The sequence below is a fragment of the Portunus trituberculatus genome, chromosome 34, assembly GCF_017591435.1.
Source record: "Portunus trituberculatus isolate SZX2019 chromosome 34, ASM1759143v1, whole genome shotgun sequence".
Lineage (NCBI taxonomy): Eukaryota > Metazoa > Arthropoda > Malacostraca > Decapoda > Portunidae > Portunus > Portunus trituberculatus.
The window spans coordinates 12,190,320-12,207,186 of NC_059288.1; the positions used below are offsets into that span (position 1 = coordinate 12,190,320).

The following is a 16,867-nucleotide window of genomic DNA, read 5'->3' on the forward strand; positions in this document are numbered from 1 at the left end:
AGTAGCTACTAGGTGACTCACTTGCACACCACCCTCTCCTTGGTAGTGTGTACATGTGCTAGGTGCTGGTCCAGGTATGCCTTGGCCTTGAAGAGAGTCCCGCACTGAGGACACATGTGCTCTCGGTCTTCCCGGTGAACAGTCTTGGTGTGCTTGTCCCGGGTATACTCGTGTTTGAAAGCCTTTCCTGCAGGAACCAATGCAAGATTTCTATCAAGTTACTTCTTTATTCCTAACATAAGAAACTCAAATCACTTAATTTTTTCTAATGTGCAAGGTCCATCTTATGTGGAATAGCCAGCCTAGCATATACAAATATATAGGTAAATAGAATTAACTTCAGGCAACCTGAAATATTTGTAGATATGAAGTTGAAAATCTTAAATTAAATTTTGTTGATGTATTTAATTCATAATAATCAGGTTATTGCTGTACAGGGATTTCTTGATTTATGTGAGGGATATGTTCCTGAAGGGATTCTATAATGTAAAAATTGCATAAAGTGAACATGATTAACTATGTCTATTCAAGGTTTTACTGTGTGTGTGTGTGTATATATATATATATATATATATATATATATATATATATATATATATATATATATATATATATATCAGTAATACTCTGCTTATCGAACAGGATAGGGGGAGTCAAAGCTGTTCATAGAGCGAAAATTTGTTAAGCAAACGTAATTTTCCCATAGGAAATGATGGAAATAGAGAGGATGCGTTCTGGGCTGGTCCCCAACATACCACATGGGTTAAAAAAAATTATATATACTTTTGGCAGCATATTGGGCCACCGGTTTACCACTACTTTTATGATGTCATGAGTCATTGGAAATTAGAGGAGCTACATACAAATTTTCTCACATTCTCACATTTATGTTCACAAAACAACATTTCTATTAGCTTTTTTACAAACCTTGCCCCCAAGAAAGGATTGTTTTGTAATACATTAAGTGACATCTTACATGGAATACCAAAAAACAAAGCAGAGATGAGATCACCCACAGACGAAGCGGGAGACTTGCGGCGACTCGGCCGCTTCTTCTTCTTCTTGTGACCCTTTTAGCCTGCATGTTGTCTTTCCCCATGATATTTGTTTCCATTCCTCTATTGCCTGCTATAATGGATATCATATCTTAGTATTCATATACGCTCATGCCACGAGGATAACCTCAACTCCGTGGCACTGAGTGACAGTGAATTATTAATGAAATACCGCGGTATTTCATTAATAATTCACTATCACTCAGTGCCACGGAGTCAAGGTTATCCTCGTGGCATGAGCGTATATGAATACTAAGATATGCAGGCTAAAAGGGTCACAAGAAGAAGAAGAAGCGGCCGAGTCGCCGCAAGTCTCCCACTTCGTCTGTGGGTGATCTCATCTCTGCTTTATTTTTTGGTATTCCATGTAAGATTTCACTTTATACATTACAAAACAATTCTTTCTTGGGGCAAGGTTTGTAAAAAGCTAATAGAAATGTTGTTTTGTGAATATAAATGCATATATGACAGTAACACCACCTCCAGAGGTGGTGTTCCCAGCAACCTGAAAGCAACCTTATCATTGTCCCTCCAAGTGTTCATGGACGCCATTTCGCTGCAAGAGGTTGCTCTGACGTTGTTAAAGAATCTTGGATCCAGCTCCAGGAGCCAGCCAATTACAACGTGACTACCGCGTTCGGTCCCTCACCCTGCAAATTCAAACCCAAAAAATTCGCTAAAACGGATGTGGTTGTACATTATGCAGATTTTTGGGCCAACATTATACAGTACGTTAAACCGGATATTCGTTAAACGAACATTCGTTAAGCGGAGTATTACTGTATTTATGAACCAAAACCATTTCTCCCCATAGGAATCAATGTAAAATAGATTAATCCGTTCATGAACCCACATCTATGTCTAAGAGAGTGACTTGGCATGCACCCTGTGGTCTCTGCAGCATGCATCCTCAACAGACACTTTTGTGCACTTCAGTTGCAATACACAAAGAATGGTCATTGCTATAGCAACAGGGTCTAGCTGACAGCAAGACAGTATAGGCAACCCCCGTTTAACGAAGGTTCACACAACGAAATTTCGCTACAACGAAGGTTTAATTTTACTACCATCTGCTCGTTTAACGAACACCAAACTCGCTTTAACGAAGTTTTATCCAGGTAATTTTTTCCAAATTTGGAAGCCCCACTGTATCTTGCAAGCTGACAGACTTTTGAATACACCAGGAGCTGCTGGTACTAAGGCCTGCCTCAGGAGAAATCCTGAGACACCTGTAGAATAAAGATCAAGATCAAGCCTCTCGTGGACAACAAAGGCGCTGCTGATACAAAGGCCTGACTCATGCACACCACTCACTCACTCCTCAGTCAAAACATAAGTGTCACCAGCAGCTCATCTTCCCTAGTTCAACTTACCACCAAAATGCCCTGCAATGTGGCCTAACATTCCTAAGAAGACCAGGAAGTGTCTTACTCTCAAAGTGAAGCTGGGTATTATTCACAGACAAGAGAGAGGCCAGAAAACTAATAACATTGCTTGCCACCATCTTGACTCCATCTACTGTCTCTACTATTTTCAAGTCAGCAGACTCTATTAAGAAGGCTGGTGAGACCGCATCTTCCTTGAAAGCTAAAAGAACCACCTGAACTCCTAACTCTGCAATGGATAAAATGGAAAGCCTTGTGGAAACGTGGTACATAAGTTTTGTATGTGGTACCATGATGCGCACTTTGTTTACATTCCACAGGTTGCCGGTTAGTGTATTTCCCATTTCACTCTCCCTCCCTTCATAAAGTTAAGCTCATCAACATTATAAAGTTACGTACATACATACATTAGTGTACATTATAATGACTTAAATAATTAAACTACCTAAATGTTTAACTTCATAATTTTTATTTTCATTAAACCTTTTACTGTACTATGATGCACTCTCGCTTTGCTTACTCTCAATGGAAGTTCAAATCAGGGGTTAAACTTGTTATAATCGGTTCGCTTAACGAAGTTTCGCTTAACGAAGTGTTTTTTAGGAACTTAACCCCTTCGTTAAGCGGAGGTTGCCTGTATATGCTGATCTTCCTCACCATGTTTATCATGCATCATTAGCTGTCCTGGAGGTGGTCTCCTGTGCTGCGATCAGCTGTGATGACAATATGGCAGCCAAAACAAACACCTCACAGAATCTTGTAACTCTCAAAATTTGCCATACCAGCAAAGCATCTTGACATCATGTTATTCTAAATCATTTGTGTAATATAAAAAAATCACTAGGTTTTTTTTACCTCCATTCTTATCTGCATCTGGACACCACATGTTCAAACCCTCTTCTGTGCCATCACAATGTAATCAAAGCCACTAGTGGCTGGACAAGACAAACATGTCTGTCTTGTTTTGGTGGTAGCAGCTTCACCCACAAGGCAGCAATATCTACCTGACACCTTGTTATTCTAAACAATCCACGTAATTTGAAAAAATGACTAAATTTTTTACCTCGTGTTTTTCAAAATTGCATAGTCTGAACATGCATAAATTGAGAAACACCTATCAGCAGTGTTAATCTTTATGTATACAGGCAACCCCCACTTAACAAAGGTTCAAACGAAATTTCGCTACAACGAAGGTTTCATTTTACTACCATCTACTCGCTTAATGAACACCAAACTCGCTTTAACAAAGTTTATCCAGGTCATTTTTTCCAAGTTTGAAAGCCCCACCGTATCACGCAAGCTGACAGGCTTTTGAATACACCAGCGCCTCTCGTGGACAACATGCACACCACTCACTCCCCCTGTTCAAAACAATAACAGTGTCAGCAGCAGCTCGTCTTCCCTCGCTCAACTTACCACCAAAACCCCCTGCAATGTCGCCTAGTGTTGCTAAGAAGACCAGGAAGTCTCTTACTCTCGAAGTGAAGCTGGATATTATTCACAGACAAGAGATAGGCAAGAAAACTAATAGCATTGCTCGCCACCATTTTGACTCCATCTACTGTCTCTACTATTTTCAAGTCAGCAGACTCTATTAAGAAGGCTGGTGAGACCATATCTTCCTTGCAAGCTAAAAGAATCACCTGAACTCGTGACTCTACAATGGATAAAGTGGAAAGCCTTGTGGAAATGTGGTACATAAGTTTTGTATGTGATACAATGATGTGCCCTTTGTTTACATTCCACAGGTTGCCAGTTAGTGTCTTTCCCGTTTCACTCTCCCTCCCTTCATAAATTTAAGATCATCAACATTATAAAGTTACGTACATACATACATTAGTGTACATTATAATGACTTAAATTAAACTGCCTAAATGTTTAACTTCATAATTTTTACTTTCATTAAACCTTTTACTGTACTGTGATGCACTCTTGCTTTGTTTACTTTCAATGGATGTTCAAGTCAGGGTTTAACTTATAATATTCAGTTCGCTTAACAAAATTTTGCTTAACGAAGGTTTTTTTGGGAACGTAACCCCTTCGTTAAGCGGGGGTTGCCTGTATATGTGGTCTATCTGTATTTTTTAATATCTACTTGTAAGTGCAATACAAAATCTGTCTCTCTCCTTTTACAGCTTTATTTTTCTCAGTAAAACTGTTAGCATCTGTCCTGACCTTCAGAAACTGAGCTTGGCATCACTCACCACAGATGTCACACAGGTGCTTTTTCTCAGTGCTGTGAACAACCTGGTGGAGCCGCAGTTCAGACGTGGTCATGAAGTACCTTGGACAAAAGTTGCACTTGAACTTTAGATCTGCAACACAAAAGTTCCTCATAAACCTAAACATTCTATGCCATTGCATGCACAATAGTTGAATTAAAAAAGATAGGAAGGAATTGCTTCTCCAGTACATATATGAAATAGACAGAGTATTCACTATAGAGCTTTCAAAGATTAGATTAATTCATGAATAAAAAAGGGAAGTGGAAATAGGTTAGTATGTTTCATGCATGGACTGCCCCATGTAGAGCTATTGGCTTCTTACAGCTTCTTATTTTCTCATATTCTTATGTAACAGTACAAACAGCAAAGACACTCAATGAAGAGCAGGGTTTCTTACAACCATCACCATGGTGGATGGCCATGTGCTTCCGATAACTCTGCTTCCACTTGAAGGAGCGATTGCACTGCTCACACATGAACTTGGCAACCTCATGTTTGGTGCTCATGTGCAGCTGCAGGTAATGTGGTGTCTTGCAGTCCTTCTCACACACATTGCACACATTTCCACTCCCTACCAGTGAAGAGGATGGAACATTTTACTACAAATGCATCGTTAAATTTGTATTAGACAATGTATAAGAGCTTAGTAGTTCAATCAGTAACAAGTCTGACTACAATGCAAGAAGTCCTTGATTCAAATCCTGGTCATAACTTTGATTACTCTGGAACTATACACTCCTAGGTTCATCCAGCCTAAAATGAGTCTCCAATAACTTTGCAAGTTGATGATGGCAGAGAATGAACTGGTCATCCTATTCTATACCAAGGCTGGGAGCACACAATCAACTCTGTGGAGCCATGTCATGGCGAGGATGTTGCTCTCCATGAGTTTCCATTGTTTAGAAGCTGTCACACGCACATCAGTATCTGTGGCAAGCTGTCACTCTTCCCTGCCACAGCATTGTGCGACTTTGTATTGAGGACCCGTGCACACGAGTGACTGTGGCTGAGTGACAGACAAAGTGATGGCTACAGACAGTCAGTCACATACCAAACATGGCGCTACGACATGGTGCCACAGTTGCTAAACCCCGCCACAATGTCGCTCGTGTGCTCCCAGCCTGAAGGCCTGTATTGGGTGGCACTACCTGCCTATTAACTATGTTCCATGATAATGGCAGCCTTTATAACTGTGATGTGGACCTCTCACTCAAGCAAGTATGTAGCTTGAGATATATGAAAAAGAAGGTTACAGGACTCTAAAAACCTTGAAGGAATTCTGAACAAATAAAGACATATAAGTACCAATTAAATAAAGACTTCAAAAATCATAAACCCTAAAAATACCCAAATAATCTTTTTCAAATATGTATGGAATACAGTATGATATCCTTTGCATGAATGCCTCTCACCAGTTAATGGCAAGCATGAGGGTGTTTTCCTTGCCATATAATGGTCACCTGGTTGTGCCTCACTGGATGGCTACCAATACACTTCCACACTTTCTTAATGGTTGAGACAAAGTATCACCATATGTCAGACGCACCCCCTTCCTTGTGGACCGACTTGTGCACCCGCAGTGACTCCTCGTGACGAAACTGTTTGTTGCAGATATTGCAGGTGTAGGTCATGTTGAGGTGAGTCCTGAGGTGACGGGTCATGGTGCGCTCTGTCTTGAACACCTTGCCACACTGAGAGCACTCCTTGTTGACGGGGCAGTGAGTAAGCAGGTGTGCATCAAGGCCGCTCTTCTCCACAAAACATTTGGTGCATATCTTACACTACAACAAAAGAAGCATTTTAGTATTTATATTCAATTCAACACTGTATCATTTCATTTATATGGATTCAACAGTCAAGTTAAACTAGGATAGCCTAACACAGAGATAAGCATATTCACTTTCTTATAAAATGCTTGATAATACCCTTGCCTGTGCATCTGAAGACCTCTCCACACTAGGAAACAGTGTTTCGAAAATATGTTTCCCAACTTTTTCTAAACAGTTTCCAAACAGTTTCCCAACTGTTTGGAAACAGTTTGCAAACAGTTTACCAACTGTTTGGAAACAGTTTGCAATCAGTTTGGAAACAAAGTTTGCAAACTGTTTGGAAACAGTTTCCAAACAAAATTTCATGTGTATCTGTTTCCCCATCCAGAATGGGAAACACTGTGTGTGTATTTACCTAGTTGTAGTTTTACAGGGCCTGGGCTTTATGCTCATGTGGCCCCGTCTCCATATCTACACTTATCCAATTTTTCTTTAAAACTATGCACACTTGTTGCTGATACCACTTCTTCACTCAAACTGTTCCACGTCTCAACACATCTTTGCGGGAAACTATATTTTTTAACATCTCTCAGACATCTTCCCTTCCTCATTTTTTTACTATGTGATCTTGTGCTTCAAAAGTCATAATCCTCTCTCAGGATCAGTTTCTCATTATCCACTTAATCCATTCCATTCATCAATTTATAAACTTTATCAGATCCCCTCTCTCCCTTCTCTGTTCCAGAGTTGGTAGATCCATCACCTTTAGTCTCTCTTCATGTCATCCCTTCAAATTCTGGAACCATTCTTTTGTAGTCTCTCCAACTTCCTATGTGTTTCTTTTTATGGGGAGTCCACACAACTCCTGCATATTCCAATCTGGGTCTTATTTTAGTACTTATCAATTTCTTCATCATTTCTTTGTCCATGTAGTGAAATGCTAATCCAATATTCCTTAGCAAATTATATGTCTCTCTGAAAATTTTATCAATATGGCATACCGGTTGATTGTTTTCTTCCATCCTAGGTCCTTTTCCTTTTTCACTTTCTTCAGTTCTACTCCATCTCCCATCTTATAGATTCCCACTGGTCGTCTTTCACTCTTTCCCATTTCCATGACATGGCTTTTGTCCACATTGAATTCCATCTCCCACTTCTCACTTCATTTCCAGATCTTATTTAGGTCTTCCTGTAGTATTTCACAATCCTCTTTTTGCTTTATAACTCTGCACAGTTTTGCATCATCCGCAAACAGATTTATGTAGCTGTTCACTCCCTCTGGCATGTCATTTATATATATATGAGAAAAAGTATTGGCCCCAATACTGATCCCTGTGGCACTCTGCTCTCTACTGCTCTCCAGTTGGACCTCATATCTTTAACTACCATTCTTATTTCTCTCCCTCTCAAATAATTTTCCATCCATCTAAATGTACTTCCCTTTAGTCCACCCCTCTCCTCTAACTTCCACAGTAATCTTGCATGTGGCACTTTATCAAACACCTTTTTTAAATCCAAATAAATACAGCCAACCCATCCCTCTCTCTCTCTTGTACTCCTTAAACTATTCTAGAGTAGAAACTCAGTAATTTTGTTACACACGACCAACCTTTTCTAAAACCAAATTGGGTATTTGATAATAAGTTGTTGTCTTCAAGGAACTCGATCCATTGTTTCTTTATTACTCTCTCGCACATCTTGCATATTACACTAGTTAGTGATACTGGTCTGTAATTTAAAGGTTCTTCCTTCCTACTGCTCTTGTATATGGGAACCACCTCAGCTCTTTTCCATTCTACTGGTACTGTTCCATTTTCTATTGAACATTTTATGATGTTGCATATAGGACTTGTTAGTACTTTCCTACATTCTTTCAGTATTCTTCCTGAGACTTCATATGGTCCCATTCCCTTCTCTTCATCCAGTTTCTTCATCTCTTTTATTTCAAACTTGGTTACTTTAATCTCTTTCATATAGACGGTCTCTCTATTACCCTGTGGCCTTTCAAATTTAGATTCCTTAGTAAAGACCTCCTGAAATTTACTATTTAACAGTTCTGCCATACTTTTTGGGTCTTCCACCATCCCATTCTCTCCTTTTAACCTTTCTATTGTTTGTTTTTGCCTTAATTTTCCATTTATGAATCTGTAGAACAATTTTGGATGCTCCTTACATTTTTCAACAATGTCCTTTTCATAGTTTCTTTCCTCTTCCTTCCTCACCTTAGCATATTCATTTCTCGCTGCTTTGAAGTTTTCCTTATTTTCTGGATTTCTATTTTTCCTCCACTTTTCCATGCTCCATCTCTTTTCTCCTTTGCCCTAGCACACCTTGTGTTAAGTTAAACCAATCTTTCTTTCCTTCTTCTTTAGGTTTATATTTTGGGACATATTCCCTGATTCCTGTTTTGTATATTTCCAAAAATATGTTATTTTTGAGGTACAATCAGCTCCAGTGCGGGTTTAGCTGTACTAACTGAGTGCACAATGTACTATCTGTGTAGTACTATGCCTCAGGGTATCGCTGAAACATCTCATTAAAAATGAGGCCCCACGCACATAGGAAAACACTATCCTCAAAATAGAATCAGCACAAAAGCGCAGTAACCCCTACCTACAAACACAATAGCGCAGTTACCCCTACCAAAAGGAACCAAACCCCCCATACCTGACCTCCCTACATCCCGTTTTCTATCTCTGGGAGGTCACTCTCCTGATAAGAAGACGCCATTCCATGTTTCAGCGCTCGTGGTAGCCGGACCTACACTCGCTTGCGCCCGTATCGCCGGCTCTTAGAGCCGGTGTTTTTTCCTGGGCGTTTCTTTTCTGTTTTCCTCTTGCTTTTTGGCAAGAATATTGGATTTATGGACAGATTATTCTGTGCTGTGCCCTTTTCGTGTGTTTTAGTGCAGTGTGGTGCTTTTATTATGTGTGTTTATAGTGACCATATGGTGAGGGAGCCGGCAGGTGTTCTCGAAGGTTCTCGAGTGCGTTAGTGCCCTTTTTTCGTTCGGTGTGCTCATGGCCTTTGCTGTTCGGCTCCCTGTGCGTGTGCAGTGTTTTGATGCCATTTTTATGGCGGTTCTGCGCCCATGTTAGGAGCGATAAGGTAGTGTTTTACGTGTGATTTCTTTTCAGTTCATCATGCCTACTTCCAAGTGCCAGTTTTCCTCTGATGGCAAGGGGTGCGCATATGAGTTTTCATGCGATGGCCATGACTTGTGTGTGCCCCATCGTCCTTGTGTTTCAAAGGACTTCTTGTTTGACACTGACAAGTGTGAGAAGTGCTGGGAAAATGTGAAATTCCTCCAATCTGTGGGCAAGGTAGATAAGCTTTGCCTCCAGTACACTTCGCTGCGCCGATCGTGGGAGGCGGTGCAGCGTTCGGCCAAGAGGAAGGGAAGCATGCGGTCTGGAAGGACGAAGCTTTCCGCCTGGCTTTCATGGGCGGGGCTCTCGGACGGCGGTCCCGTCCACCCCATCCTCTGCTGGCTCTCATCCCCCCTTCTTCGGTCGTGGAGGAGCCGGTACCGGGCCATCTTCGGTACTTTCGATCCCGTGCCGGGATCCGTCTCCAGTGGTGCCGCCTTCCGCTCCCCTGGGCCCCCTCGGAGCCTCTGCCTCCTAACATTCATGAGCTCCTCTCGGGGATTTTGGCCCATCTCTCCTCTGCTGCTCCTCTGCCGTGCGCCCAGTCCTCGGCTCCTCCCCTAGTGGCGGACCCTCACCCTGCTACACCACTTCCCCTCTCTAGTCCGGCGTCTCAGCCGTACGGGGTGGATTCGTCCCCTGTCTCGGACGCCCCCCCTTCGGAGGAGGAGTTGGAGCTGAGGTTCTGCCAGAGTCGTGGGCTCCTGTGCCTCCAGATTGGCAGGTGTCTCAGGTCGCCGGGTCGGTCATCTTACTCCGCCGAGATGAAGCCTCCCAGGGAGGCGGTTCCAGTGCTTGGCCAGGAGGTGTGCTGGGGGACGTCGTGCCACTCTCCTCTTCCTTCCTGGCATTTCCGTCCTCTCTCTCAAGCGACCCAGCCTTCTCCTACCCTGCCGTTACCGACCGTGGACGAACTCTCGCGCTCCCTTTCGGTCCTCTCTTTGTTTGCGGGCCTGTCTCCTCCTTCCCTTTCCTCCGAGGGTGAGGAATCGACGCGACGCTCGATGGGCGTGTCATGGACGGTGGGCCAGGCAGACCAGTTCCTTAAGGTGGCCAGGGACTGGTGGGATCAGTCGGTGGCACGGACCCAAAGTGCTCCTGTTTCCAGACCGTCTGCAAAGCCCAAGACTCCTCTACTTCCGGTTGGGGACTCTCTGGACCCGGTGGGAGTCTGGCTATCGGCACGTTCTCCACCCTCCTTTCCTCCGCCCTTGGCCACCCCTTCGTCGGAGATGGTGAGGCAGGCCAAAAAGGACAAGGCTTTTGCTTTGGATGCCTTTTCCTCTTTTCAGGCCTTGCTGACGGCGGAGAAGATTTTGACAGTTCTGTCACAGAGGCAGGATCTGAACACACGGGTGTCCTCTTCACTCCTGTGCGCTAACCTCCTGCCTCTACTGCGCTTCGCCCTCTGGCAAGGGGCTCCGGCGATGGCTTCTTCATTCACTCAAGCTCTCTCAGCCCACTTAGCCTGCTGGAGGCAAGCTGTGGCTCCTCTGCCATCTCCAGCGCAGTCGGCCCTTCTCATGGGGAGATCCGCTGAGAGCTTCCTTTGGGTCTATACAGTCGGTCGCGGATGCTCTCGCACGGTCCCCTCAGGTTGCAGTGGTTTTCCGGGGAGCTCCACCAGGCCGCTCAGGTTCTGCGAGAGCGCGCGCTTCTTCATCTCGAGCTGCCCCTCCTCGATACCAAGGCCCGTCGCACTTCCAGATGACCTCCAACAGATTCCTCCCCTACCCGTCAGCTTCTCGCCAGGCCCAGTCCTCTTCAAGAGATAGGAGAGCTCTGCCGTGTCAGGACGGCGGTCTCTCTACCTGCAGAGCTTCAGACCAGCCCTTTCGGACTACCTCCGCTGCACCCCGGGGGTCGCGGCGGTGACTCCCCAGTGCTGGGTCACCTGTCCAACGCGGCCGACAAGTGGCTGGTCGGCACAGGGGCGGGCAGGGTGGTTCGTCGAGGCCTCTCCTGGGAGTGGGCTCAAGGCCGTGCCCCGCATCTACGGATGCCTCCTCCCTTCACTTCAACTTCACCTCAGCTTTCGGCGATATTGTAGGAGATGCTCCTCCATGGAGTTCTGGAGGAGTTTTTCGGCCCTGTCTTCCTGTCACGTCCCTTCTTGGTACCTCGGCGGGACAGGCAGGACCCCCGGCTGGTCGTCGACCTTTCGGCTCTCAACGCCCACATCGAGTGTCATCACTTCAGGATGGTAACGCTCAAGCAGGTCAGGGAGTCTCTTCTTCCGCACTCTTGGCTAACTTCCCTGGACCTCGCCAATACTTATTGGCATGTGCCAATAGGTCCGCGTTTCCAGTCCTACCTGGCAGTGCAGGACCGCTCCCGCGTCCTGCGTTTTTACAGTCCTGCCCTTCGGGTTGAACATCGCACCACGGGTCTTCACCAAGATCACGAAGACTCTGGCATCAATGCTGGCGGACGTAAACATCAGAACCATAATGTATCTGGACGATTGGCTCGTCCAGGGGTCGTCAAAGGAGGAAGCCCAAGATGCAACCACCCGGACCATCTCCATCAGCGAATCGCTCGGGTTCCACTTCAATTTCCCCAAGTCTCGTCTCGAGCCCACTCAAGTTCTGCAGTGGCTCGGCATGTGGTGGGATACTCGGACCTCTACCATCTGCCTGTCCGAGGACAATCGGAGGAAGGTCCTGCAGCGGGTCAGGAGGGCCTCCTGGTCCACCACCTTCACCCACCGCATGTGGACGAGGCTCATGGGCTCCTTGACTTTTGCAGCCCAGGTGACACCACTGGGGCCTCTGTGGTGCAGGAGGCTCTGGTGGGAAGGCAACAGGGTGTTTCCACGGACGGCTCCGCACCGTCTGAGCCCGGTTCCATCACACCTTCACCGGCTGCTGCGTCAGTGGTTGTCCCCGGGCCTTCTGGAGACTGTGGTTCCTTGGAGGCGGTCAGCGCCGCAGCTCCAAGTCTACACAGACGCTTTGGACAGCGGTTGGGGCTTCCAGGCGTCCGACGGTCGACAGGGCCGGGGACGCTGGGAGCAGGCCGACGCGTAGAGGCACGTCAACGTGAGGGAGTTGACGGTGCCTCTGCTTTTCCTTCAGCAACAGGTGGACCTCCGACAACTCCACGTCTGCTTCTACATGGACAACGTAGTGGCAGTCCAGTGTGTGAAGAAGATGGGTTCCTCCCGGTCAATCTCCCTCCTCAGGACATCCGAGGCCCTCTTCAACCTGGCAGCGTCGCGCCATCTTACACTGTCAGCCGTGCACGTGCCGGGCAGGGACAATGTCTGGGCAGACGCGTTGTCCCGCAGCGACACTTCCTCAGTGGAATGGTCGCTTGACCCAGACGTTTTCACGGATCTAGTGGAGTTGTTCGGTCTGCCCGAGGTGGACCTGTTTGCTTCATCGGAGAACCATCAGCTCCCACAGTACATCACCAGGAGCGTGGTCACGGCCACAGGAGGGCCGAACTCTCTTCTCATGGATTGGAGCACATGGAGGTTCGTCTATCTTTTTCCGCCCCCAGCGACGACGGTGATGACGGAGGTGGTGCGCAAGCTGGAGACGTTCAGGGGCCGAGTTCTTCTCATCGCCCCTCTCTGGAAGGCCCAGCCCTGGTGCCAACGTCTTCTGCTCTGGTGTCCTTCCCCTCTACCTCTCAACAGACTGGCGGTACGGGGCCATGGCGTCCGTCAGTCTGGAATATCCTCCAGCTTTCACGCGTGGAGTTTCTGCAGGCGTGCTTGACAACCTCCCTCTCGCCTGCGGTCTCCTCTGATGTCATCAAGGGGTCCAGGAATTCCACCCTCCGCCAGTACGAGTCGGCATGGAAGGCTTTCCAGCTTTTTCTCTGCAATCGCCCTTTATCATATATTTCCTTACCTCTGGTTTATGACTTCTTGTCCTTTATGTTCCATGTCAGACGCAGAGCTGCCCCGACCGTCTCCACCTATGCAGCTGCTCTGGCGGACCCCTTGTCTTTGGGGTTTAACATCACCATCAGAGGACGGGTCCTGGATTTACTGAAAAAGGGTTACTTCCAAGTTCTTGGCCAAGAATGAGAGGGAAGGACACTCCTTGGGCCCCATGATGCTCCAGGCGTGGATGGAGGGACTTCACCACCACCCCCTCTGCCCTGTGGAGTCCTTGCGACAGTATGTTGGGTCAACTTCCGGTTCCCAACATACCTGTCTGTTCATCTGGCCTGACACCCACAAGCCCCTTTCCAGGATCCACATCTCAAAGGTCCTCTGCGGGGTGATAGAGGAGGCGGATCCAGGACAGGCACCAAAGGGGCACGAAGTGAGGGCCATGTCGGCCACCATGGCTTTCCTTTGCCACTTCTCCTTGGACCAGGTACGGGAGCATGGACAGTGGGCTTCGGACCGCTCCTTCGTAGCCCACTATCTGGATCACACGCTGGAGGAGGTCCCTTGCACCTCCATGGCAGGGCCTCCTCCGCCTCCCGGACCCTCCTCTTCGACCTGACGGGTCGGAGTTGGGGATGGCAGCGTCAGGGAAGGTCGTCAGCCACCCAACGGGTCCGGACCTCACCCCCCTTCTTACACGGCAACGACGCGGGACTCTTTCCCTACCCTCCGGTAGAAGGAGTCTTTGCCGCTTCCAGAGCCCCTCTTACTCCTCCCGGACCCCCCTCTCCGACCTGACGGGTCGGACTTTGGGGGATGATAGCTTCGGGGGAAGTCTGCGTTCACCCGACGGGACCAGACCTCACCCCTCCCAAAGGTTGCCTCAGCTCTACCGGACCGTCCTCCACACACCGGTCCAGGTATGCTGCTCTCTAGGACCGTCCTTTTTCTGCCAGGTTAGAGGTTTACAGTACCCTTCCCTTTCAGTATAGTCTGGCGGCGGATCCTTCCTCCACTTGTGATGCAGCTAAACCCGCACTGGAGCTGATTGTACCTCAAAATGCGATGTTTGAGTCTCCGAACTGTTGTTCGAAAACATCTATTTTGAGTGAAGCAGCTCCAGTGCGGGTGATTGGGTCCCTCTTCCTCCGCTTCGCTCCCTCCCCCGGTCATCCTTCGCCAGTCTCTGTTCTCGCGCTTCACATGGAACGGCATCTTCTTATCAAGAGAGTGACCTCCCAGAGATAGAAAATGGGATGTAGGGAGGTCAGGTATGGGGGGGGGTTTGGTTCCTTTTGGTAGGGGTAACTGCGCTATTGTGTTCGTAGGTTCGTAGGTAGGGGTTACTGCGCTTTTGTGCTGATTCTATTTTGAGGATAGTGTTTTCCTATGTGCGTGGGGCCTCATTTTTAATGAGATGTTTCAGCGATACCCTGAGGCGTAGTACTACACAGATAGTACATTGTGCACTCAGTTAGTACAGCTAAACCCGCACTGGAGCTGCTTCACTCAAAATAGATGTTTTCGAACAACAGTTTGGAGACTCAAACATCGCAATTTCTCTTGCACCCTTTCTGAATTCTCCATCTCCTCCCAGTTAACGTTTTTGAAATAGTTCTTGAGATTCTCATTATCAGCCTTTCTGTAATTTAATCAGTCTCCTTTGTATGATTCGTCTCTATTTTCCTTTCCCTCCTCTATATCCATTTCTAATATTACATGGTCACTCTTTCCCAATGGGCACTTATATCTTCTATCATCGTTCATTTGTATTCCCTTTGTAAAAACCAGGTCCAATCTCGCTGGCTCGTCGTTTCCTCTAAATCTTGTGTTTTCTTTTACTCTTTGCTCCATCATATTATCTATCATTAGATTCAGGAATCTTTCTCCCACATCACTTTCATAATTTTCCCAGTCCACCTCCTTACAGTTGAAATCTCCTACTAATATAATTTTTCTCCTTTCTTTAATGACTCGTGAGACTCATTGTGTCATCTATCATGTCCTTATATTCTTGATTGGTTCATGAATCTGTTTTTGGTGGCACATATGCTCCAATGATTGTTAACTCTTTTTTATTAATATGCATCTTAACATATAGTACTTCTGCTTTTCTTTCCCCACACTCCACTCAGTTTACCACCATCTCTTTTCTTAACATTATCATGACTCCTCCTCCTCCTCCTTTACCCACTCTGTCTCTCCTCCATACATTATACCTATCATCTATGTATTTTTATTGCCTCACTTAATTTTGTTTCAGTCAGGCACACAATATCCGGTTCTTCTTTCTTTATGTGGTCTCTTAATTCTAATTTACTTGATAAAGCCCCATCTATGTTCATATACATCATTTTTAATCTCTTGCTCTTATCACTTTTAGTTAAACTTACTCAACCTTTTCCTCTTCCTTCTCTTTTATATACCATTTCTTTATCCTGTCTCCTAGAACTCTCCAAAAAATGCCTTCTTCTCCTCCTCTGACCTTTCATTATTTTTTTCCCTTGCTTCTGCCACTAATTAGCCTGTTCGCAGCTAGGCTCGTAGACACCTATCAGCGCTAGAATTTTTAATTGTCTCCGAGTTCCTGGGGCAAAGGGGTGACTTAGCTAATCTGGAAATCGATGTAGAAAAAGTACAACATGAATTGTTGCACATGTGCATTTAAAATTAAAAGCATAATTCAATGTTATTATTCTAACTTGCTGGTGTATGAAAAGTCTTTGTTAATGAAATTATAAGATAAAGTTAAAAAACAGATAATCATTTTAATTTAAGTAAGTAAGAGCACTTAAAATAAAATTATGCCAATTTCGGTTTCTGCATTTTATCTGAGTGTTGAAAAATATGGATATCACTGTCATGTCCTAAATATAAAGATATTCAGTGAAATAAAAACAATCAGCACCGCTGGCAGACGTACGACGCACTAAACTTCGCGCCGTTAATTAAGAAGACTGGTAAGGCTTGGAATGTTGTGATTTGCTGCCAGCAGCTGGCGATATCGTACCGGAAAGCATTAAGTCTGCGACACAATACTATGTTTTCTATGTACTGCATGGACTTGTCTGTTGTTTGCTATACTCAAATGAAATTGTGTATATATACATCCATTGATAATAGTATGAAATGATAAGTTGCTTGCCTTGATACAATTTTATGATGTTTTAAGAACATCATCTGAAATTATGAATTGAGGCTCAAACAATGTTATATTCAGTCAACTAGTTATCATGAAATTAATTTACTTAAATTTCGGATGCATTTGTGTGCAACTATACACCCATGTAAGCTTGTAAAACTTGCCCCAAAAAGTACTTATTTTCCAGCAAGAATTACAAAATCTAGCGGTCTGGCATGAAAACGTTAAGTGCAAACAGGCTAATTCGTTGTGTCTCTTCCTTTCTTCCTCATTTCTATACTTTTCTTTATATATA

General features: G+C 45.4%; 2 protein-coding genes across 7 annotated transcripts in view; one reads left to right on the top strand and one right to left on the bottom strand.

Annotated features, from left to right (window-relative positions):
• The window catches only part of LOC123512657, a 357,957-nt gene that overhangs the window by 217,978 nt on the left and 123,112 nt on the right, over positions 1 to 16,867 (top strand). The gene's annotated exons all lie outside the window — the stretch shown is intronic.
• The window catches only part of LOC123512655, a 46,087-nt gene that overhangs the window by 12,909 nt on the left and 16,311 nt on the right, over positions 1 to 16,867 (bottom strand). For all 6 annotated transcript variants that reach the window (XR_006677154.1, XR_006677155.1, XM_045269127.1 and 3 more), the window contains 4 exons: positions 6,212 to 6,446; positions 5,063 to 5,236; positions 4,645 to 4,755; positions 22 to 187 (listed from right to left, as the gene is read on the bottom strand). Coding sequence is in view for 4 of the 6 variants with exons in the window: in XM_045269127.1 (XP_045125062.1) it covers positions 22 to 187; positions 4,645 to 4,755; positions 5,063 to 5,236; positions 6,212 to 6,446 (686 nt within the window). In the remaining 2 variants the exon portion in view is untranslated. The remainder of the gene's footprint in view (positions 1 to 21; positions 188 to 4,644; positions 4,756 to 5,062; positions 5,237 to 6,211; positions 6,447 to 16,867) is intronic.